The 25466-nt window shown below is 35.5% G+C and overlaps 2 protein-coding genes across 4 annotated transcripts in view; one reads left to right on the forward strand and one right to left on the reverse strand.

Moving 5' to 3' along the window:
• The window catches only part of LOC111046606, a 32785-nt gene extending 18313 nt beyond the window's left edge, over positions 1–14472 (reverse strand). Inside the window, exons 1-6 of one of the 3 annotated variants that reach the window (XM_039428759.1) lie at positions 14054–14221; positions 8174–10663; positions 7209–7408; positions 4819–4994; positions 3666–3876; positions 2554–2697 (exon numbers count right to left, since the gene is read on the reverse strand). In XM_039428759.1, the coding sequence (XP_039284693.1) occupies positions 2554–2697; positions 3666–3876; positions 4819–4994; positions 7209–7408; positions 8174–10400 (2958 nt within the window). In that variant the 5' untranslated portion in view covers positions 10401–10663; positions 14054–14221. Of the gene's footprint in view, positions 1–2553; positions 2698–3665; positions 3877–4818; positions 4995–7208; positions 7409–8173; positions 10664–14053 lie in introns of all 3 variants that reach the window. The other 2 variants (XM_022332188.2, XM_039428760.1) reach the window with 2 other exon arrangements.
• Positions 14473–14723: 251 nt separating this feature from the next.
• Positions 14724–25466, forward strand: part of LOC111046595 (RAB11-binding protein RELCH homolog) — a 40760-nt gene continuing 30017 nt past the window's right edge. Inside the window, exons 1-7 of the mRNA XM_039429542.1 lie at positions 14724–15202; positions 16611–16775; positions 17790–17956; positions 18319–18492; positions 20274–20353; positions 23527–23692; positions 25093–25283. Of these exons, the coding sequence (XP_039285476.1) occupies positions 14953–15202; positions 16611–16775; positions 17790–17956; positions 18319–18492; positions 20274–20353; positions 23527–23692; positions 25093–25283 (1193 nt within the window). The 5' untranslated portion in view covers positions 14724–14952. The remainder of the gene's footprint in view (positions 15203–16610; positions 16776–17789; positions 17957–18318; positions 18493–20273; positions 20354–23526; positions 23693–25092; positions 25284–25466) is intronic.

The raw sequence follows: 25466 nt of genomic DNA on the forward strand, positions 1-25466 counted from the left end.
ATACAAAATCATCAACCTACCCACTATTAGCAAGTTACAACTGTTTTAATCAGACGTGTATCCTAAATGCTATCATCAAATTGTTAAGTAATGTAATCAAATTGTTATCATCATAAATAATAAAAAATCTTCATTCTTGCAATGGATAAGCATATCAACGTAATTGAAGCATTTCACTTAATGAGTCAGCAAAGCGAATTGAGTTAGTTTATCACGTCCGCTGGGTACGCCAAAAATTAGTAAAATATTTCTAGTATGAAAGCTCCTGCAGAGGAAAGTAGTGGTGTCAAGTAAGTTAGATCTGGCCATTAAAGACAAATAATGTATTCAGGGAGAAAACATAGCACTATCCTCACTAGAAAAGAGTGGTCAAGAAAAAATAAAATTATATGCTTGCCAGATGGATAGCTTTGTCAAAAATTTAAAAGTTACATGTAAAACACATATATCAACTTTTAGATCGGTACTTGCAGGTCACTCAGCCACTGGAGAGCATCTGGACTAAGAGTGAGGAGACCTGCAGACCTACTAAAAATAAGACGACTAATAATAAATAACCATAAACTGTCAATCTGATACAGTATTCCTGAGTACAGGAAATATCAGCAGTAGCTATTGTCCTCAGGTACAGGGCTACTGGCCCTTGTAGGTGATATTATTGGCTGCAACTTCTGACCCCGAATGGGGGCGCATCATTATTTTTTTAGTTGAAGGAGATAACTTTTCCTGTTTCGCCAACAATTTTGCTCTTCAAAAAGGAATACAAGTACCAGAAACAATTAATTAGAAAACGTGTTTCTGTACTTAGAAACAATTACTTTTAAATTATGAAATGATTCAACCAAAAATATTTAGTTACCAAAACAATGTTTTACACTAGCATTAGCCGTTTTTTATAATCAGATGTTTACTTAGCAGGATTAACCTAAGTAATCTTTTGTTACAAATTTATTGCTGTAAAGGCTATTTTACACCGCCAAAGCGAAGCTTGAAATAAGTACGTATCCGATGTATCTCCTAATGTTAATCAATCTGTTCATTACAAAGCGGCGTAGCATAGATTAACATTGGGAGATCCGACGGCTACGTCTTTCAAGCTACGCTACGGCGGTGTGAAATAGCATCAACACTTCTGAGTAGATACGGAATTACGTTCATTTCATGAATATGATTATTTCATTTATAAAGATCAATTTTGGTAAAAATCAACACCATTTTTTTGTTCAAAGCTAAAAACCATCTTTCAACAAAGAGATTGTTTCTTCTCTTTCTTCTTCTTCTTTGGTCAACAGCCGTTGGGCTGGTTAGCAGCAATTCTCCATGCCTCTCTGTCATCCGCTATCCTTTTGATGTCTCTGTAGTTGGCACATCTCAGATCCTTCTTCAGTTGTTCTATGCACTCCAGTCTTGGCCTTCCTCGAGCATTCCTACCCTCAGTCATTCCCTTCATTATTATTTTTGTTAGTCCCTTTTGTCGCAGAATATGACCAACTAGTTGTGCTCTTCTCCTTTTTATTTCTTTCAGTAGACAAACTCTCAAATTCTTTGAAACACCTCTTCATTCGTTACCTTCTCACTCCAACTGATCCTCAGCATTCTTCTGTAGCACCAAATTTCAAAAGCAGAAATTCTTCTCTCTTCTTTCACACCCATCATCCAAGCTTCACTTCCATAGGTTGCAATGCTCCATACATACGTTTTAAGCAACCGTTTTCTCACCTCTAGACTCAATGTTCTTGCAGTCAATATCCTCTTTTTATTATTGAAAGCATTCTTTGCTTGATAAATCCTGCTAGCTATGTCTTTACTACTTCTTCCATCATTAGTGATCTTGCTTCCGAGATAGTTGAACTCCTCTACTTCTTTTATGAGAATAATTAGAGTGAAGCATTAACTTCAGAGCTATTCTCTTTAGGGTCATATGAACCATTTAAACGGAGCTAGATCATCTGTTATTTTAAACCCAGAATGAAACACATTATAAATGCCTCCATCTAATCGTAGATAAGCGTTAAATGTAGATGGTGCATATGACCTACAGACAGATACATTTGCAGATAGGGCGGGATCCATCCAAGTTTTATACGAAACAACTCAAGACTAGATTGCGTAGAAAGTAAGGCTAGGCGCACACCAGTTAGACAAGACAAGACATGATCAGACACGTTCAGTCACAATACTTTACATAGTTGTTTATGAAGACATGTCTAATTGCAATGACTAATCAGTGTGAGTTGAGTAATAAGCAACTATGTGAAGTATTGTGACTAAACGTTACTAGTCTTGTCTTGACTAACTGGTGTGTGCCTAACCATAGTTTTGATCAGGTAATATGGCATCAAGAATCAAGCGTTGTCTTCACAAGTAGAATTAACTGAGCAGAATAGGATTATTATTCGCCATTAATATCAAGTAGAATTAACTGGATAGTTTAGAATCCAATTGTTCGAATTATTCGCCATTGGATACAATACCGTACATTAGACTTCAAAACATAAAAAGCGATCTAGACTGTCCAACAAGAAATATCAAAGACTGCAACATGCAACTCACCTGGGATGATTGAGTGGCGATTCCACGAATCAGAGGAATGAGCTCCTCTTGAAACCTGTCCGGCCACAATATCCTAGTCACCAAACCGAAATGGAGAGCTTCACTGGCCGTCAACTTTCGGCAACCAAACAGCAGCTCGCTTGTCTAAAAGAAAAGAAAATCGTTGGTACTCAAAACATGTAAACTTTCATTTTCATAAAATAATTACCTTAGTCACCATCAGGATACGGTACTGTATTAGTTGGATTCATTATATCAGATACCACAAACCGTTTATATTAAAAACATGTAAATATTAATCTTTATAAAATAATTGCCATAGTCACAATTAGAATACTAGTTAGCTCCTCCATTATCAGAAACCACAAATCGTTGCTATTCAATCAAAACAAGTGAATTTCTATTCTCTATTTTAGTCTACACCCACAATATTAGTTAGCTCCATTATAGCGGTTGAAAAATCTATCCGACTAACCACTAACTTTCAATTATTTGCTTTGAACATTGGTTCCCGGTGGTACGGGAAACAACAGTAATCTAATGATTTCCCTTATGATCTCTCATCATCATTACAAAATTACTGTAAATTTACTGTACCACATCAAGTCAAGTACGAACAAGTTTTTAATATTGTTTATTGTCTTATTACGTAATAAAATTACAATAAGCTTAGCTATTGTAAACTTATTTTGGAATTAATCTTAAAACCATATATAATATTACAGTTATTCAAATTGTGAATCGATAGCTCACACAGACGGGATTCAAACCATAGCTTTATGAATAAAATACCGCTACAAGAGCCACGGAGCCACATGGCAATATTCCGCCATCTTTACCCTGATAGCAATACATTTTAGTACCCATTTTTTCTGTATTTTTTCATTTATTTTGATATAAGGAAACCAATTACGAAGTTTGTCAGTCTATTTTAGAAACACTCTGTATAATATCTTTGTAACCCAAAAATGCAATCTCTTATGATATTAATTATATCAATTCTTTGGTATATACTAATAATAATATCTTAGTAATTGAACAGCCCTACAATCTCTTAAGACATTCATTGTACAGTATCCATGGTAATCTCAAGTTATAGATTGTACACTGACCACAGCATTGCCGAGCATCTGAGGCAGGGTGAGCGTAGCGGCGCCCTCAGGCACTTGACCCAGCCGGGCGTAGGGCGTGTGGAAGGTGGCCTTGTCGCTCGCAAACACCATGTCGAAGAAAGGCAGCATAGTCACCCCCAACCCCACCGCCGCCCCGTGCACGCCAGCTATCAGCGGCTTGTTGAATGTCGCCAGGCTCTTCACAAACTCCCTGCAAACACAATATTCAACCTTTTTTAGGACTACTGATTATTAAAACACCATAAATATGATGATCAAGCACCCTTAATTTACTGCGATAAAACTAGTTTCAACTCTGAGCCATTTAGCCCTCAGGCCAAGTGTAAATAAAATATATAAAAAACATTGCTAGTTTATTAGCATAGTTTATGTTCATACGATAATCATCCATTGGATCAAACACCCTTTATTTCAACTCTTCAAGAGCCATTTTCAAAAATGTATGAATAACATAGTTCATGATTTAGTTTCATGAACATACAATAAACCTCAACAAAATGCGTTACAGAACTAAAAAGATTAATAAATACTGTAACAAGTTTAAATACTACTGTTAAGTAAAATTGTTGGTGGTAGCAACAATTCAAGTCCAATATTGGAGTTACCGAAGAGATGCTCCGGATAGATTTGATAATAATTATGAAATGTGATGTTCATCCCATTCAAGGTGCGAACGCGCATCACTCGCATCATCAGCTGGTCATGCTTGTTGTATTCTACTGTTTCTGTACAAATACAGATATAATAAAATAGCTGATGTGAAGAGAAATGCTCGTTTTTGTGCCGCATAAATTTGTACGCACATAAATGAATAGATATAGAACTACTTGACGATCGATTTATCGATTTATACTCAACAAAACAATGGAAGGTAGGCTAATAATCTTCAAGATTATATTCAAATTTGAATGGAGAACTGATAATCGATAGTAAATGGTCCATTGTACTATTTCAAGTATTTATCGACTAATACATATTTATATTTCTGTTTCTAAAGTTTGAATGGAAACCTAGTAATCTATAGTAGTTCACAGTAGTTGTAATGATAGGAAGAAACATGATAATGAAATTGGATATTTTGATTCTCATTCAACAACTATAATAAAATGATTTGAATAGCAGGCATACTAACTTCATGGCGAGTAGCATTTCGATAGCAGCGGCCTTCCTCTTGTCGTAGGAGGGCTGCATGAGCGCCGTGATGTCAATGCCGTGGCAGAATGCGCTGCCTGTTGACGTCATCAGCACCACGCGACAGCTCTCGTCCTTACGCAAGCAGGCCAACACGCTGGACATCTCTTTGAACACCTGTCAACACCAATCAAGTCTTACAAAACGTTCACAATCAACCAATTACTCCTAAGATGTCAGAAAAAGTAATCAATTCTGCATACATTCGATTTCTCAATAGGACAGCTGGGAGTGGAGGCACGTACACAAGACCTCGTGGTAGAATGGACATTAATGTACAAACTTAGCCAAGTTTGTTTGTTTCAACTAAAAAAGGTATTCTATTCTTGATGAAGCACGTAGCATGTACGCCATGACTTGCGTTTCATAATTGAAGTAGTTTAACACATTTACCAATAGATGGCATGTAATCCTTAACAGTAGGCCTTGTCGTTGGGGCTCCTAAGGTAAGGTCTAATTTATTTCTGTATGTTTGTGAAGCTATGTGACGCTGGTAGTCTCTCAAACTGTGTCGTTCTTACACTCACCCGGCCGAAACAGTAATAATAGACAGTAGTCAACAATAATCAAATCAACGCTTGAAATTTGGAACCATACTGTGTCGTTCTTAAACTCTCACCCGGCCAAAACAGAATTAATAGACAGTAGTCGACAATAATGAAATCAAATCTTGAAATTTGGAACATGAACGACCTATACCATGGGATATCTTCTTATGCAACCAGTTGCAACAGAAATATTTCATTCACATGCGCACTGGTGCCAACAAACAAAACTGTTTCAATTCAATTCAATTTATTAATGTCAACAAAAAATTAATATACAATTCATACTTACAAACATAAAATACAAATTCTTTATAAAATAATGAATATTTACATAAAATATCATATTCTAATAATATTGTTGCATCCCTCTTTAAGCAAAGCTTGTGATGAGGGATGGTGTATCTCTAGAATGTTGGATAGCATAAGATACTAATATACATCGTAATATCAATAACATAATTAGATTTTATAATTTTACATTACAATATCAAGAAAAAATAAAAAAGAAAATTCCATTCTCTTATGCTATTTTCATACAAATGTTGCTCTTGTAATCAGTATAGGCCTAATTGAGATTCAACTATATGTTCTACATCAAAGATAAAGATCACCAATATTTAAAAATAAAACAACAAATTCTGTTCTGCTCTGTTATACTAAGTAAGATATGTATTTCAAGAATAGAATTGAGATTTACAAACAGATCTGAGAAATAAATCAAAATTAGTCTTCATTTTGTCTCCCTAATAAGTAGTGTCGAAGATACTGTCTAAAAGTTTTGAAAGTGAAAGAATAATAACAAATTGGTATACATTGGGATGCTCCAGAAACTTCAAGCAACAGACGGTTTAAAAGTCTAGGACCATAATACGCTGCATGAGCACTGGCAGCCGCTGTTCTAGTGCTCATGCAGCGTATTATGGTCCTAGACTTTTAAACCGTCTGTTGCTTGAAGTTTCTGGAGCATCCCAATGTATACCAATTTGTTATTATTCTTTCACTTTCAAAACTTTTAGACAGTATCTTCGACACTACTTATTAGTTTAAGATGTGTTTTAATTTGACATACATATTACCTAACTTACAAACGTAAGTTCAAAGTAAAACAAATATTATACAGTTGAAATACCGATATTGATTCATAAACACCGTGTACATAGTCATATCATATAGAAAAAATAGCAGATAGAAAAAAAGAAGATATCCCACGGAAGATAGGACGTTTAAGTTCCAAATTTTAAGCTTTGAATTGATTATTGTTGACTACTGTCTATTATTACTGTTTTGGCCGGGTGAGTCTAAGAACGACACTGTTTGAGAGACTAACAGCGTCACATAGCTTAACGAAAAAGTAATAATAAGGCTATAGTCTTGAGTTAACAGTGACATTTGGAACATAACATAACAGCATACAGCTGTTTATGTACAGCAAAGGTATTAGTTTTATTCTTTATTTTGTGAATTTAAAGTCTTTCATGTTTTTATGAAAGTTTTATTATCAATCTATCCAAATTTAAAATTGTTTTTTTATTCTAATTTATATTTTTAGATTGTGATTTGGTGTAGCAATTGGAATGGACATAATCTATGTACAATATTTGGACAATTTGAAACTAAATTAGGAAATTGAAGAAGTTTTGGGCAATAGCCTGTTTTTCTTTTCCGATACTTGTATTGTTTTTGCTAACCTAATAAATAAATAAATGCTTTGTGCCATGGGAAAACTGCTATCTTTTCTCGATGGTCATATTTTTTTAGAAAGATTAAATGAGAAATCAAGTACCTGTGAGTTGAAGGCATTCTTCATCTTTGTCGAAATGGGTGTGAGGATGATTTGAACAAGATGATCGTAGCGACGCAGACTGATTTCCTTGTAGGAATGAGATCCGCCAGAGCTCTGTCGATGAGTTCTGATTTTTTCATTGTCGCTTTCACGCTTTTTCTGACTATCATTGGTAATACTTTTCACGAGATTTGAATAGCCTGAAAATTAAAAAAATCAATTTAGTAGATTTTAATGATTAATATTCAACATAAATTGAAAAAAATAGATAAAATATTCACTTAAAAAAATCACATTTAACACTTTGACTATTTTTTCATTTATTTACACAGAAGTATTGAGTGAGAGTCTATTTTTTCTTTTCAAGTTATCGAACTGGATTTATGGCCAAAAAAATCAAATAGAATAATAAATAAATTACTTATACAAATATTATTAACAATAAATAACATTCTTAAAATAAGAAAAATGTCATCCTGTTGTTATTGGTGAAGTTTTATCTCACAAATTTTGAATACAGTTGTTGATAAAATCATATCAGAAGAGTAAAATTAAATTTCGGATCTTCAATTTAAAAGACAATTTGATACATTTCATCCGAACATAATATTATTTATTTTATAGATTGATGTTTTTATCCTACAATAATATTATTGTAAAATCTTCAATTATTATTCTTAGTTCTATTAATTTAAAACAGAAAAAAATTTATTTCCTGATGTTTTTCAGATTTACCAAAATTAATCTACATTTATTTCACAGATGTGTATACGAAAATGATTCAAAATTTAATTAGTAGATCGATTATGTGAACTTTGTGAGGGTGGACTCCCTCCAGCAATCCATAATTTAGTTTTATCTTTGCTGGTGTGTGTATATACTTATCATAATATAGTATTCTTATGAAATGAAATTAATTAATAATTTATTACTGATAAATATTTGAATTGATTGACTGTACTTACTAGTTGGAGTAGGACTGGTAGGTACTGGAAGCGGAGAACTGGATTCGGATTTGGATGAAGCAAAAGACGTGCTGGGTTCCGCTGAACTAGTTGATGTGACTGTTGACGGGCGTTTCTCTGAGCTAGAGACTCCTCTAACAAAGTTTTCAATTTCAGTCTCATCTAGTCTCCTGTTAGATTTGTCCAGCTTTGCAGCCATTATGTTCTTCATGATTGTCCTGGATATTTCGGCGTTCAACTTGTCATGCATGTCGCGTTTGAATACGACGGGCGTGTCCTTGCTTGCAGTGTCACCTGATGCTCGCCTTAGAATCTCATTGATCTCTTCGCGCTTCAGGAGTCGGCGAGGCGACCGGCCAGCTTTCGGTAGTGGGTCATTGTTTGACAGGTTCAACGTGTTATTGTTCAAGAATGTTGGTGAAGATCCGGAGGATGACTGTTTATCGAGACTGGGTGAGAGACTGAGTAACGATTTCTTTGGTGAATTAGCTTCAAACTCCGATGCCAGTCTATCAGGGCTGGACAAAGGAGAGGACGGTGGAAAGGCCTTTTCCATGTCTACACTCGACCTTCGTGGACTGTTGCTCCTACTCGAATAAGAACTGCTAGAAGAGTGTCTCCGTATGATGCGAGACGCCTCGGGTGACATAGACGGACTGACGAATGGGGAAGACGGTTGGAGGGCATCACCTACAAGCGATTCGTGTTTTGGTGACTTGACTTCGGAAATGGATGGAGTGCTCGAGTCCCTGCGTGCTCTGAGAGCTGTCTTGGCCAAGCCTTGTGACGGCGAAGTCGACAATCTCAGAACTGCATTCTTCACCAGCTTTGTTTTTAAAAGCAAGTCTTTCTTCTTCCTACGAGTTGAGGGTAGAATGCCGCGGCGACTGGGCTCATTGCCAGGAGTCCTCTTCTGTTCGACCGAGTAGATCATGTTGATTGCTCCCTCATCTCCGAGCAGTCGCTCGATTTCACGCATTGCGCGAGTCTTCTTCACTGGAATGTCAACTGGAGCACTACTGTCATCGGTTGCACCTTCCTTATCACTACTTGAACTGTCACTTTTCTTGTTGGCTGAAGTCTTTTTATTCTTTGGAATCGGGTCGGTTGTGTTGTTATCACAGTCTCTATTCTCTTCACACTTGTCCATTCCATTGACATGAACGCTACTTGTTCCTGCAATTGAATCGTTTTTCAATAATTTTCTTTTGTTGAAGAATTTTCTAACATTCTTGGTATCTTCCATAGGAGGATCTATTGGTAGGATAGTATCATCAACAGTGCTTGTATCAGTGACCGTTGCTAATTGTGTATCAAGCTGTTCCCAAACATCAGATTCTTCATCAGCCTTACCGTTTGTGTTTGTTGGAACATTTTTCTTCTTCTTTGGTCTTTGATTGTGCTCGGCATTGAGCTTGCGTTTTCCAGCGGCATTAGTCTGTTTCTTCTCATTCTTCGTTCTACTCTTCACTTCTGATTGTTTACCTCCAGGTTTTAAAGTCAATATTTTGCCCTTATCGACTTTCTTGCCCTCCATTGACCGTTTCTTGTCGTTTAGTTTACTGCCGGGTGTGGGAGTTTTCTTTTTCCGACTAGGAGTGGTGAATTCTGAGAGTTGTTTCAGGGCTAGCTCGCGTTCAAGATCAGGATACAGTTTAATCACTTTGTAAGGTGACGTATGTGCTCCAGAGTTCTTACTTTTCTTCTCCATGCTTTTCTCATTCCCTTCAAGAATCGAAAGTAGTTCGTCAGCGTCTTTGATGGTGCTGTTACCAGAGCCCCCCACAAGGTTGGTCGATGACTCCTCACTACTCTTTTGCAAGACTACAGAGCCTTGATCTTGAGCTACATTTTGAACGGGGTACACCGTATTGTTGGCATCAACAGACATGTAATTGTTATACTTTTTCCAAGACCTTTCCAGAATCTCTTGAGCTATTTCATCAGGAGTGACTATCGTAGAGGCGAGATGCCGGTAGGGTACTTTCACACCGGGCCGCGGTTTTGGCAATCGCTTCCCTGAACGTGAACTGTCTTCTTCAGAATACGGCGCCGAAAGGTCGTGACCGAGAAGATTAGGAGGAATACTGAACTCTAATTCTTTAGTTGTTGTCCCATTCGTTTCAGCTGTTCCCGGTTCACATCCGCCATCATCAACCCTTTCACCATCATCATTCAATTTTAACTCTAGTGTTTCGGATGCAGTTTCTAATTTAACCTCATTCATACTTTTCTTATTATTCTTTTATACAAGTTGAGGATAAAACTTTTCATTCAATACCTAACATAACTGATAAAAATATATTTAAACTTTGGTAATTATCTCATATTGAATTTACACAATAGATTTTCATAGTATTAGGTACATTCTTTTCCTCGAAGGCACCATTAAATTCTACCGTGCTGATAGTAATACGTATCAGGTACTCAGTTGCAATTGCTCCTTAGAATTAGATGGTTATTCCATTAATAACGTAGGTTTATCCACTTCTGAAAAAAAAACAAAAAAATATATAGGCTACAGCTAGGATATCGTGAGATTGGTAGAGGTGAGTAAAGGTAGGCGCACACAGATCGTCATCGGACGGACGGCACGCATCGTACTTATTTTAGGTGCTGCGCACACTAGTCGTCATCTGATCATTGGCATTTTGGTTCATTGCAACGTATGTCGAGTCGTGTGCGAATTAGGAATTCAATAAACAAATATTACAGTATATAAGTGATGGATAGCAGTAGCAGAAGAAGAAGTTATAATAATAATAAGAAGAAGAAGTTATAATAATTGTTACTTGTTTGTTAACCGAAGATGAAGAAGAGGTACAGCGACGTAGGAAGAGAAAACGAAAAATGTGGATACACAGAATTAATCAGAAAAGGATAGAGAGGTTGGAGAATTTAATCATCTGTTTCCTGATTCAATTGAAGACGAAGATAAATTCTTTAGCTACTTCCGCATGTCGCAAGTAATTTTCTTTGAGCTTTTGAATGCCCTCAGACAACATATAGTTAAACTGAACACCGATTATCGCCGTGCGATTGAGCCTGAACAGAGATTAGTAAACCCTCCCAAATGGTATCCCTTCGTTGCTGGTTCGAATAATCGGGATGCTCTAAAGCCATGTCCAGACGCTCAAGTTCACCATCAGTCTTTTGCTCAAGCAAAAGACGGATTGTTTGGTTCAAGCAAAAGACGGATGTAAAATTGCGTCCACACGCATCCGTCTTATGTCGTCCGTTTTCCTATTTTTGTGCTCACAAGCTCAGTTCTTGATATGTTTATTTATTTATTCAATCATTCAGAATTATACAACTTACAGAAAAGTACCACAGGCTAACTTACGCCCAAAACGGTTACAATTCTAATTTATACAACAGTCCAAAGTAGCTAGAGGTTATGTGTCACTTCAATATGAATTGTGATATGGTTCATTGAGTCTGAATTGTATACGGTTGACATATATCCGGTAGATGAGTAATAATTATATCGTATTTTTCGCTGATTCAACTGGATAATGCTATATTTAACAACATAATGACAAAAATATTACTGCTAATCGCTAAATGGCTTTGCTTACATGTCATATCTCGAGACACAGTGATTGTAAATGGATTGATAATATTCTTATCAACAATATAGTAGGCTACATCTTAATATATCATGATAGTAAATCATAATATCAACATAAAATTCTGAGAGTATCATAAGAATCAAGAAATAATAAAAAAAAGGTTAAATAGCGTTATATACAATCGATAAAAAACTTGCTTATTTTCAAGTACTCGTGAGGCATTTTATTAATTTTAAAGCGCTGAATCCGAATCTGAAATCACAATTTCTCTATCTCCATTTTTACGCGATTAAGGTTTTGGTGAATAGGCAAAAGACGGACGGTTTGATGGAAAAAGATTCCCGACCGATACATTTCAAGTTTGACGACTTAAGCTTGAAGACCCATCCGTTTTACCATCCAGACGCAACGACTTACATACTCCGACTTTTGTTTGAGCAAAAGACTGAAGCTAAACTTGAGCATCTGGACCGGGCTTAAATTGTACAAGAATTATTCTTCATATCGTTGAACAATAATAATCAATTTCGCAGAATCCATAATTGTGTGTCACTACTGTACTAGTCAATCGCCTGTAGAAATGGATAATGCGAGACGGTCCTACTGCGCACACCATAACGGAAATGCCGGTGATTCATTCAAACCGAACGGAGCCGTCGGCTTCAATCTCCTCTAGGGATTCCTGACGACATTTCCTATCTTCGATGCGTACAATGCGCACTCCAATTGAAAACAATGCATCAAATCTAATCGTCCGATCCGTGCCGTCCGTCCGATGACAATCGATGAAATGTGTGCGCCTATCTTAATACTATTTGACTGGTTATAGAATAGATAGAAATAATCCACTGATATTGTATAACGGTGTTGTTGACTAGTTCACTCATACATATTTCCAAGCATCTATATGCTTTTAGAAATGTCTCTTGAGGGTTATGATGTTTTTGGGACTTGGGAATTATTGTAGACTCCTTTAGAAATTTTTAATCAGTACTGGTATGAAGGAATACTTAGTCAATATGTACTTTACTCGATATCGACATGCCGCCAAACTAATGGTTACCCAAATCAGGCTGTTAGGGACATCCTACAATACAGCTTCTCAACAAAGGCCACATGATATTAAATACTCTACCTACCGAGGTACAGGCCAAACATAATTTGCGGTTCTTTACAATTTTCTGTAAGAAAAACTTAAGGAAAAAACATTTTACTAAAATTAAAAACAGATAATATATTTGGAGATTAAGCAGCCTAACAACAAGAATAATAATTTAATTTAATTGCAGGCTCAAGTTAATTGTTTTTTAAATGTTTACCACTGCCTGCCTATCTAAAATCCCTAGTTCTCAGTAACGACTTAAAGTATCAATATTTTTTCAATCAGCTTTCCCTTCCACCCATAGATGATTAGCCTAAATTTATCCAAAGCGCTAGATTAAACACACTTTAGAACAGAAGAATTCGAATTGAAAGTATTTTTTCCAATTAAGATTTAATTCAAATATCTATGTTAGATAATATTATCTTAGCATAATGTAAAATTACTGTACATAAATATCAGCACATCAGCAGGAACCCTGTAAATTTACACCAGGTTCATGACCTCGCAAATTAGTATCACGACATTTCATTATGCAGCTGAATATTTTACATGATAATAGAGTATTATTTTGTATCCATGCTATTAGGCTATCATAATTAAACTTTCCATAAAAGCAGTTCACGTAAAATTCAAACAAGAAGATGCCTACATAGAAAAACTATTTTCCACATAAAATAAATTATAAATCCTCCAAGTTATAGTTTGATATTTTATTGTTGCTTAATAAAGGAATGAAAATGATGTAACATGTGAACAGAAAATGTTAAAACATGTAACAATAATAAATTTGTAATTAAGACAACAACATAACCTATTGATTCTTCCATATCACATAAGATTAATTGAAACTTGTATTTTTCAGGAATAACAACATATGAAATTGGTTTTTAAAAAAATTGAAATTGTTATTATTAAACTAATAACATTATTGAAAAATACATAGGGCTATGATACAAACTGTCAAAAGAAGAGAAAAAATTTATTTTTGTAAACTTGAGGCAAGAAAAGGCTGAGAATTGCGCAAGTTATTACTCAGGTTCTATATTCAATACATGAGACATAAATGAATGTATTTTGCAAAAAGATAATGTGGACATTATCCACAAATGTGCATAAGTAGTTGATAAAATTTGGTATTGTGCAATGATTAGATAAACAACCATTGGTATGACACTACTACGTAATCAAAGGATAATATCTTACACTGATTCTCCATTTCACTATTCCGCACAACGCCAAAAAGGAATCTTACTCTCAAGATTGAGTTGGAATAATAGGCTAAATAGATAAATGACGAAAGAGATAAATAAATTTAAAAACTTACAATATTAACAAGCGGTCATCAATGACGCCCATTAAAACGCATGCGTCAGATGTGATAAAAGCAATGAAGGTTGACAACAACTTTGCGATATGCGATAGCTTTCATTGCGTTGCAATTGAAATAAATAAATTACGTTATTCATGAAGCTTTTCTTCTCTAGATGGAACAAAAAACAAAATTGCAATATTTATAATTGTTTTTTAAGTTGATCATAAAAAAGGATAATATTGTACTACTGAATGAGGAATTAAATTATCATGAAAAGCATGTGCATGAGTAAATTACAATAAGTTGTCTGCTTGTCTGCAGCACACACTAACAATAATTATATAAGTATGTGTTCTCTTACAGGAAAAATTGTTTAATAAAACAATTTATTTCCAATTTAACTAAAGTCATTCTTCTATTTAGATTTAAATAATCTATAAGTCACTTCTACAAAAAAAAAATAATAGAAGCTATCACCGATTTTTAAGTTTGCAGCATTTCTTTTGCACAATATCCTTTCAAACTCAGCTGATGGACTTGACCAGCTGTTTGAATACGAATACAAAAATAATTCGAATTGCGTCTTCTGTCTTGACAACAAGAACGGATCCTCGTCAAGGAAAATAAGTGTTTTTGCGACATCAATGTAGCAATTAAGCATTAAATCACTCTTCTCTATTGTGGAGTGTAGTTAGTAATGGTTGTAATTATTGTTTTTTGATTTTTAATATACGTTTTGTTCTATGAATTTCCTTTGAAAGTAGTCTTCCATTCTTAACCTCTACTAGTAATGGACAATCCATTCACAATGTCTGAAGAATCTGAAATCAGCAAAAGCACTGAAAATGTGTTTCAAGAGTGTAATTTAAGTTACAGTGATATTGCTAATAAATTATTGAAAGATAAGCTTCTATTAACAGCGTTAGAACTACACTCTGAACTTATTGAAACTGGGCGAGAAATACCACGATTGAAAGAATACTTTTCCAATCCTGGAAACTTTGAAACGCAATCAGTCCGTCAAGAATTTATTCCAATACGTAAGTACCTATAATAATAATATTATTCGCAATAAAAAAACATTTTGAATTTTTAGTTTTACAACCAAATTTTTCAACAGTTACCGTATTAAGCTTCATTAATAATAATGATTTTGTTCATAACATAGACATGCCGTCAGGGCATGTCTATAAAGAAACATGTCAAGAGAAATAAAACCAGCAAGTCCGCAGATAGACAGTCAGAAACAGGAAAGTAAAACACAAATATACACACTGAAACAAGACCAACCAAGCAGCAGGCAAGTGCACCATTGAGAAAAGTAGTTGATTACAGTTGCCATGCACTCTCAAAAATTCCTTCAAAGAGTAAATGGCATTTTCCTGCAGGAACATCTTCCGTTTTCTTCTAACGATTGCTTCAGGTAGACTTCTGGCAGAAACAGACAGCTTGTTGAGGATCTTGACTGGCTGATAGGCCAAGCTGCTCTGCGTTCTCCCAATATACTATAAGGGAAGTTCAGCCTGTGCTTGTTCCTGGTGCCATGCTGATTAAGTTCTCCTCTGATAGGCAATGCACCCAGTCCCTGAGAAGCTGTTATGGCAGACATTAAAATGTAGAGGTTGAAAACCATCAGAATGCGCTCCCCCATAACCAGTGGCTTGCTATTCGCCAGATAACCAGCCCTACATAAAATTCTTATGGTTTTCTTCTGCACCAGCAATATCCTTTTCAACTCGGTGGCACCACCCCACATTGTGATACTATTAGCCATCACACTATGGAAGAAAGCAAAGTAGCACATGCGATGATGGGCCCCCGGGATGCAGCCCCTCAGCAGGAAGAACACTCTATTGATCCTGCAACAGACACCTTGGTTGTCTGCTCCCCAAAGAAGCTTACGATCCATTGTAAAGCCCAAGAGCTTCACCGAGGGGAAGTTAGAACTTTTTTGTTTTTACAATGTTTGCTACTATAACGTTTTATGATAGTTATTTTATATTCAGGAATCTATGCTAAATTTTAGATTGAAAATCTTCTAAGGTAGTAATCAGGTGATCATTCTAAGGTAGGGTACTTGATTTTAGAATTACCTTTATGTACTCTTTGGTAGAGGTAAGTTCTCCTACTTATACCCCCGGTACAATACTATCTAATACTGCTGCACAAGAAAAATGAATTGAATACACATCTAGTATCAGATAAGTAAATACTCCTTGAAAGAGGTATATTATCCTACTTTTACCTCCGGTACAATCTTTCTACCTCCACAATACAAAAAAATGAATTGTATAGTCATAAGAATGAAAAAAAGTTGAAAATCTATATAGCCTAATAACAGCGTATAATCACTTTTTTGTGAACTCTTTCGATAGTGTATCTTGGATATTATTTTCAAATGTTGATTGTTGAATTTGGATTGATGAATCTGGCTGTATGAATTGCCAGCAAGATCTTCGTCGCAAGTGACTCTGGACTCGTTGGACATGACTCGCTTCTCGGAGGATGGCGAACGTGGAGGCGTCGATGAACGAGTTGCTGTGCTCGAGTTTGAACTGAGGAAGGCCAAAGAAACCATCAATGCTCTGAGAGCTCGGCTCACTGTTGCTACAGGTGACTAAAACAAAATTATTTTACTTGTTTCTGTCGCTACAAAGTAAATTAATGTCAAACAATGAAATTCTTTAAAGTACCATACAAAATTTACCACTTTCTGTGTTTCCTTCCATGAACCTTCGTTTTCTTTATTTCGATTCCAATTATCTATTGCATGTATTATTTAGAATACTTTGGTAGATACATCGAAAGGAAAGTGAACAATAAAATAGATTTTGAGATTGTGTGCGTATAAAAGTGATGACTCATATCCGCTTTTAATCGCTCGACTTGTAAATACCAATTCATAATGCTACTCCTGAAGTACATTTTTAATGAGTTAGTGATTGTGATTATTCGGCAGACTATGCCAGGTATTTCAGGTGGCTACTGGGAATCGTTCATGGGTTATGCTGCTCCAAGAAAATCCACTCTTACACGCACATGTGTGTTTACGTCGTCTCTCGGTTCCCAGACCAGATTATAGACCACATACATTCTGACCCATATACTCTATAGTAAGATGCTACATGCTAGTTCAAGAAATATGCAATGAAAATAATCGTATTTATTCACTTATTGATGCACAATCATTTCGATAAATTATTAAAAGGAAAAACAGGCTTGACCCAAAACCTACATATGCTCATATTTCAATAACTATTTTTCAAGTGCATACCTTGTAGATGTTGAAACATAACTTACTAATGTAAAATTAAAAAGTTGCTCTAATCATTTTTCAAATAAATTTTGCTTTATTTCTTAATTATAGATTTCTGCTTTGTGACTTATTTTAGTTTCAGTTGGGTTACAGGACTCAAAAGTTGAATGAATTATATTAATACAATGGAAGTGTGTGCTCAGTGTCGTGTTTATTTCTCCCATTATTTCTGGGTATTTTATGTATACTAATTTAAAAAATCAATTTTTTTTTCGTTACCTACTCCATGTAGGAGTATTCAAAGTATATCAACGTTAACTAATAAATCAAATAATATCGAAAGTGTATTCGTCATTGATTTTTGTTTACAGAATGTGAAACACCTACAACGGATAATGGATTGGGAATAAAATCCCTCCATTGTGAACCAATCAAGCCTCATGAGCAGAGGGCACTCAATTTCCTTTTGAATGAGTATTTACTCATGCATGGATATAAATTGACGTCCATTACATTTGCTGATGAAAATGAGGATCAGGTAACTGAGAAACTCTGTTTAAATATTTAGATTAAAATATTATTTCTGTTTCAAAATCAAATTTCTATACTATTTGTTTTTATTATAAAAATAGTTTTATTCGTAAGTCGTATTAAGGTTTCCAGCAGGTTGTGTTCGACAATAAAATTAGAATACTTTATCAATCAACTACAGATCGAGTCCGTTGGCCCACGAAATTGACTCACTCATTCGTCCTTTTTGGAGATATAACAGGGTAAAATCTCCTAATAGCCCAATGAAACTTTTTTCTGTTGACTTTCCAATAGAATCGACAGAATATCAGCAGTATTTTGAGCGAATTTTTCAGCCCAAATGCCCAATAGTTTTGTTTTGTTTTACAGGATTTTGAAGACTGGGACGACGTTGGTTTGAACATTCCAAAGCCAGCTGAACTCTTGCAACTATACAGAGATGCAATGCGACAAGGTGGCTATATGACTGAAACTAAAACAGAAATATCAACTCAGACTGAAGAATTGAACAATGATTATGCTTCCGGGGAGAGTAAAACATTGGTAATATCACACATTTGATTTATATCTGTGATATGAGAGTATAATCTCTTGTGAGTTTATACTCTTTTTAGTTTCTTAATACTTTAAGCCTGGTTTTCATTAGTAGAGTAAGTGGTAGAGCTCCCTGGACAAGTACTAACTATCTTGTGAAGTCTCCCAATGAAAACGTTGATGGTAGAGTAGAGTCATGGTAGATACTAGCTTAGGGATAGTACTCTACCAATTGCCTTCCCCCATCACCGCTTCTCACTCTACTCTACCACTAATACGCTAATGAAAAAAGTCTCGAGCTAGTAGAGTAGAGTCGTGCTATTAAGTTTAAGAAGTATTGTTATTTATTAAAAAGTATTAATTTATTAAAGTGTTAATAAGTGTTCAAGTGTTAATTTATTAAAAAGTAATGACATTTTAAGGTTAATTCTGTTCACTAGACAACACAGTTACCTACTATTCTCAATTGCAGTGAAAACGACCAAGTAAGTAGAGTAGAGTTAGCTCGGTAGAGTTAGTATGACAGTCACTCTACTAGTGAAAACTAGTCTTTAGTCTGCGAAAGTTGTTGGAAGATTATTACATTATTCTGGAGCACTGCCATTTTTTTTAAAACAAAGTATCAAAATTATAATAGGTAAAGTTAAGGTAAATGATACTATTCAAAATGAATATATCAAGTCTTGATATTATTGTTAAAATGGTAGATTTGCGCACTCAGTATTCTACTGTTGAGATTTCTTTTAACTTACATTATACGACTCAACGAAAACAGACAGTAATTTTAGTAATTATAGATGTTTCTGTTTTTGAAATGACCTATTTGTTTTCTAACCATGCATGAATTGGTCCAAGGTTGATGAGTCATAAGTGTGATACAACTGCAAAAGTCACAATTCAAACTAATCTCAATGCTTCTAATGAGAATTGCTTGGAAATGATGTGAATTTCATCACAATTTCTTATTTATCTTAATTACTAGACTAGCACTAGCTTGCCAATGTGTGAACACTACCATAAGAGTGAATGATTCCTCATTCTGCTCACCAGATAAAACATTCATTGGAAATTAGGGATTTAGCTAAAAAACAAACTGCATCTTATCATAAATTATGCACCATAAATGTCATGCATTGAACGTTTTTCAATAAACATTATTTTTGGTATGTTTTAAACAATCTACGAAACATATTCTCATTGAGTTTCGATACTATTCATTTGTGATATGAAATAAAAACACAATAATTATGTTATCTTTTCTACTCAATGTTTTAATTTTTTACAAACTCCAGGGTCTCGATGCTCCAACATCTTCATTTGCTGTTGATGATGATTCAACTGAATATGATGCCATGAGCATAGAAACCCTGTGTTTTCTAATAATAAAACATTAAATAGAAAATACAACATAATTATTGCGTTTTTATTCCATAATAGAAAATTTATTCATCTCCGAACACAATGTTCAATTTTATTTGTGAATAAACAATCGGTTTGTTTCATTCGATGTGCATTCATGACCGTTTATTCTTCTTTTTATCAATCTTTGATTTCAAATAATTTCTTATTACTCAACCAGCTAAGCATCATTGCAACTTGTTTGATAGACCATAAATATCTGAAAATTATTCTTTACTCCATAGTGATTCTTGATAATGTGAGAGAGATAAACCATCACTTCGTATAAAAGCAATACTCTATTTATTTAACATGTAATTTATCTGTAATGATATAATTTCTCTTTTTCATACAACATGAAATCAGTTACATATAAGTTTTTCTGTTTTTAGATTACTGAAAATCAAGAATTGAAAGATAGGATCTTCCAGTTGGAAACTGAAAAGTCTGAACTTTTGGCTAAAATTGAAAGGTATGTATGAAGTAAAAATAGTGTTTTCAATAAATTTTTATTTTTTGTTTGTTGATTGTAAATGAAACAAGTCTCAGATACTAACCATTAATTTTTATTACACTATAAATCTTACACTATGAAAAACTATAAAACTTCAGTTCATTCATTGTTGTTCTGAGATTATGAGAGCAGTAAAAATTAAATAGTCTGCAAACACTATCACAATTTGATTTTAAATTACTCGTAGATCAAAAGACTCTTTTTCTCTTCAGCCTCCTGGTAAGATCAATTTGTATTTTTATTGAAAAGTTTTGATGTTCCGAATTTCTCTGCTCAGATTCTATTGGCTCGCTCTTTGCTTCAAAGTCAGTAGGCCTAGGTGTTCACATACTTGAATTTGGTTTTATTTTCATTGTCCTTGTCTCTCGTTGAAGATTGAAGAGATCCTATCGAACGTTTCACCTCGCTGTATAACTATGTTCTCAGGACCATTCATTACGAGTAGTGATTAAAACAAGTGTTACAATCAGTAACACTAGTGAAGCATACAGTGCTTCATAAAACAATGAATAGTCTTGATAGACTAATCGAGTTCAATGCTGGAGCTAGATTAAAGGCAATCTAAACGTCCGAATGATGACATTTACTGCAATAAAGATTATTTATGGCATGGAATTTTCTGCAGTAATGACAATGGCCCATATGAATAAAACCAGAGCAAATGCTCATGAGCAAGAGCATGGAGCATAAGGTTTTGCTCATGAGCAAAAGGTAGAAGCAAAAGCATTTGCTCATTTCTATATGAATAAGCTTTACCTTATACTCTTACCTTATGCTCCTGAACTCTGGAGCAAATGCTCACGTATTTTAAAGATTTTTCATCAGCTGATTCGCTTTTGTAGCCTTACTTTGTTTTTATAGCGCACGGAAGCACTAAATATGCAAGTAGGGGGCACCGCTTGTGTTTGCGTCGTCTGCTCTGTCTTCTATTTATGAATAGAGTTTTAGGTTAGTTGAGTTTAGAATTTTGAAATAATAGTGTGAGAAAATTTCATCTTTATAATAATCTTCAGCATACTCTTATAATATCAATAGCCTTCTTATCCTATTCTTTCTTTTCCTATTTTGTGATGGCTATCTTTATATCAGGTACCGTAGCTATCTTTTGTATTTATTCTTTTGTAGGGATAATGGTAATATATATCATGGTTGAATCTAAAAAGAGTTTTATAGTTCTCCACTATTGTTTGTGATCGTATCTGGTATAGTTTCCTCTTCCTCATACGAATCAGTTGAGCCATTTTACTATGAGCAAAAGGTGATAAGCTGCTCTAGACTAGACTCACCTTTTTTTCATACAATTTTGAGCAAAAGCTTTTACTTTTGAGCAAATGCTCAAACTAATTTTTTGATGAGCATGAGCAAAAGGCTTTGCTCACGTTTATTCATAAAAAATGAAGCAAATGCTCCATATTTTAGAAGTATAAGCAAATGCTTAACTTTATTCATATATGGCCCATTTACTGTAGCAGTTATGTAGAGCATTAAAGTCTCTTTCGAATTGGAAGAGAGTGGTTCAGATCGGATGTATTGATAAAATCAAGGGAAAAATTATTAATTTTCATAAATTAATTTAATTCTTAAGCTATTAATTTTCATAAATTAATTTAATCCTTATTCCTATAAGTTTAAAAGCGACTTGTTAATAACAGTTTGTTGACAATATTTTAGTATTGTATTACAAAACTGTTTCTAAGAAAATATTACTCAAATAATAAGGGTGTGTGTACAGAGAGAGCATTCAGCGGTCCGACCGATGTTAGGAGGATATCCTTTAAAGACAGATGAAACTCGGAACCCCCTACCCTCTCTGTGTATGCACACACTCTAATAAATTGTTCGATGTTCAATGAGCCAGAGATGCCCGGCTGTGCTGAGTGGGAATAGTCCCATTAAAACTCATGGGAATAATTTTTTCAAAGTACCGTACACTTTCTCTGACACTGACATAAGAATCCAGCTTTATTGAATAATTTACTTAATTTTCACAATATGACAATTCCCACCGAGCCTAACGGGGGTCGCAGAGTATCGCCAGCCCTTAAAACCATCACAACCAAAACAAAAAAATTGGGACGAATTGGGCTATTTCGTCAAACTGGGACGACGACAAACTAGGTAGCTTCACGCACACGACAAGCTTGGTTTACTCGCGGAAATCCACAGTCCACATGTTTTCTTGTTATTGTTTGTGGTACCGGTAGTGGAAACTGATTTAAAACTAGCTGGTATATAAAAGCTCAATTTATTAAAGTATTCATACTCTTTCAAAAAATAATTAATATAAATAATTTCATTTCAATATAATATTAACGTTTGTATAAGTAATGAATAGTATCGTGTTATCGGATGGGCACGTTAAACTGTCGGTCCCGGCTGAAGTATGACAGTCGTAAGGCCCATTGAGGGCTTAAATTATATATTCAGGCGGTGGGACCTTCCCGCAAGGGACTCCCCACCAACAAAAGCCATACGAATTCATTCATGAATAGTATTCCATTTTATTCAACTATCAATTTCGAGTAACTGGTCAAGCAGTCAACGGTTCGGTCAATAGAATTTTTCTATAGAGTAGAGCCAGGATGATGATCATTATTTTATAATATTTGAATTACTAACCTATAAAATAGATAACCCAAATTGACCACCTTCTCTGATCTGAGCCTATTAATATCTTAGTTTTGTTTCCAATACATTTAGATACTAGAAGGAGATTTAAGAAAAAATGATATTAACATTATGTTTTTTATAAATTTATTGATTCCCTGAATATGATGGAATTCCCCAATTTAAGAATATTACTAAAAATAATGATAACTCCTATAAAACACTTTTAATAGGCCTATTTACTTTTCAGCCTTTTTAATGTTACTACAAACTAAGAGGAATTCAGTTTCAGTGCTGCCAAAAAAATGATAGATGCAAAATAGGAATAGACCCAGTTTGTCTTTCACTGTACCACTTTGGTAGCGTCCGTAAAAACTGACCATTTTTTTGGTGAGTAGCGGCTTTCAGGGCAGACGGAACTCCGGCGACCCGCCTAACGAGACCCATAGTGGTACAAAAACGAAATAGCACTGTGAATAAACATTAAGTAAAACTAAAACGAAATGATTGTGTTTGGTTTGCAGGTTGAACGAACCGGTTCAGCCGGTGACGACTCACTTTTCGATGTCGACCACGACTGTGTCGAGTAGCTCTGTGACAGCGACCGCAGAGCATTGCGGCGACGAGCAGACGCGACTGAGCACGCACAGCGGAACGCCAGAGCACTTCGAAATCGTGCCGGCTGGCGAGGTTCGTTCCACTATCTGAACTAAAATATATTCTAAATATTATCTGAATTTTATCGGATGACTCCCGCATATACATTGCAATGGGACCAAAAGGCGAGCGGTGGCGAAGTAGCCATCCACACTCTCGTGTTTGTCATCATTTGTATGAACTCGGCGAGAGTGATCATCCGGCATTACACAAATTTCTGCTTCAATTCCAGATCGGAATCTGGAATTGAAGCAGAAATTTGTGTAATGCCGTATTACGTGATAACGTATTCTCTATTTTATGATTATGAGTATTGTACTCAATACTTTTTGACGTGTCATATACCATCAAGCTTTGCTTGATTATGTAGTGTTACATGACGAAAATTAAACTAAACTAAACTAAACTTACGAGGTCAGTCTGAAAACTTTACGACCTCACCATGAATGTGAAAGTTTTCGTGAACAAAAGCTGGTCTTGGTCTGGTCTTGATAGTTACTCTCTAAAATTCCAGCCATTTTTGGAAGCTTAGTGCTGTGTTACAGTTGTTTGAAGCCGATGTCAATTAATATGTTGGGTTCCATAACATTGTTAAGGCGAACGCAAATAGGAGCTGACAGACTGGGGAAAAATCCTTCAAATGTTGAAACGTTCTCCTGCCTGCATATGACTGCTCAAGTCTACATGCAGACATGGGATTTTTCTCCGTCTATCTGCTGCTGTATGCTTTGCCTTGAATGTCTTATTATGTGTATCAATACTTGCAAAACATATTCAATTACATATTAAGCACGCCATTCACTATACGATTTGTTGTCCAACTTGTGACCCAACATTCAATGTTGGATTAGACGTTGGACCGTGAATGGGCTTGTTGGATGTTGGACGAGTTTGATCAACTAGAGGTCCAACACAAAAGGTCCATTCACTATGCGATATTTTGTCCAACTTGAAGTCTACAAATTCGACGTCGGACCGTGAATGAAGTTGTGGGTGGGGAGAATGCTGCCAGACGAGTCGGACAAGTCTAGTGAACTGTTCAACTGACTTTTCCGACCTCGCAAGGTCAGCCGCTTAGTCAGGTTTGATTAGGAACGTGAGTGGGGCTGTTGCAATAACCAACCGGAGCTTGAGTGGTGAAACATTCAACGTGGTGGCCCGACGTAGTTTGACCAAATTGTCGGATAGTGAATGGCCCGCTGAAGGTCCAACATCCGACTAGCCTTTGCTTTCCATTGACTACACTGAAATACCAGTCTATCTTGTTCCAGTCGGAATGTGAGTGATGAAACATCCGAGTCTTACTTGATTTCACAATATTTTACATTCAATACAATTTCATTCAAAACAGTTTAGTGTTTAAAAACATTCTCTGTTGAATGTGAACCAATTTAGCGTTCAAGGTATTCTTAGACTTATTTGCCTGGTTGTAGGAGACGGACGGAGCGACGGAGCGGGAACGCGAGCGGGACGATGCGTCGAGCCTGAACGAGACTGAGTGGCTGCGAGTGACCGACTCTGAGACGGGCAGCGGTGTGTCCGCCCTCGAGCGACTGGAGCCAGCCGGCGCCGAGGCTCGAGGCTCGCCGATCGACATTCTCAACAGCGCCTCCAGTTTGAAGAGGTGCCTCGATCTCTTTCAATTATAAACTGCATGCTCGCTGGATTAAACTCATCATCAATTGTCTACCCTCTTTTGATTCAATTGAATGTAGGATTGCCATCAACTTACTGATTCAAAAACGTAATGTAATCATCAATGTCGAATTTGAAGAGGTGTCTCAGTCTCTTTCAATTCTAAACTGCA

Source organism: Nilaparvata lugens, chromosome 5 (assembly GCF_014356525.2).
Source record: "Nilaparvata lugens isolate BPH chromosome 5, ASM1435652v1, whole genome shotgun sequence".
NCBI lineage: Eukaryota > Metazoa > Arthropoda > Insecta > Hemiptera > Delphacidae > Nilaparvata > Nilaparvata lugens.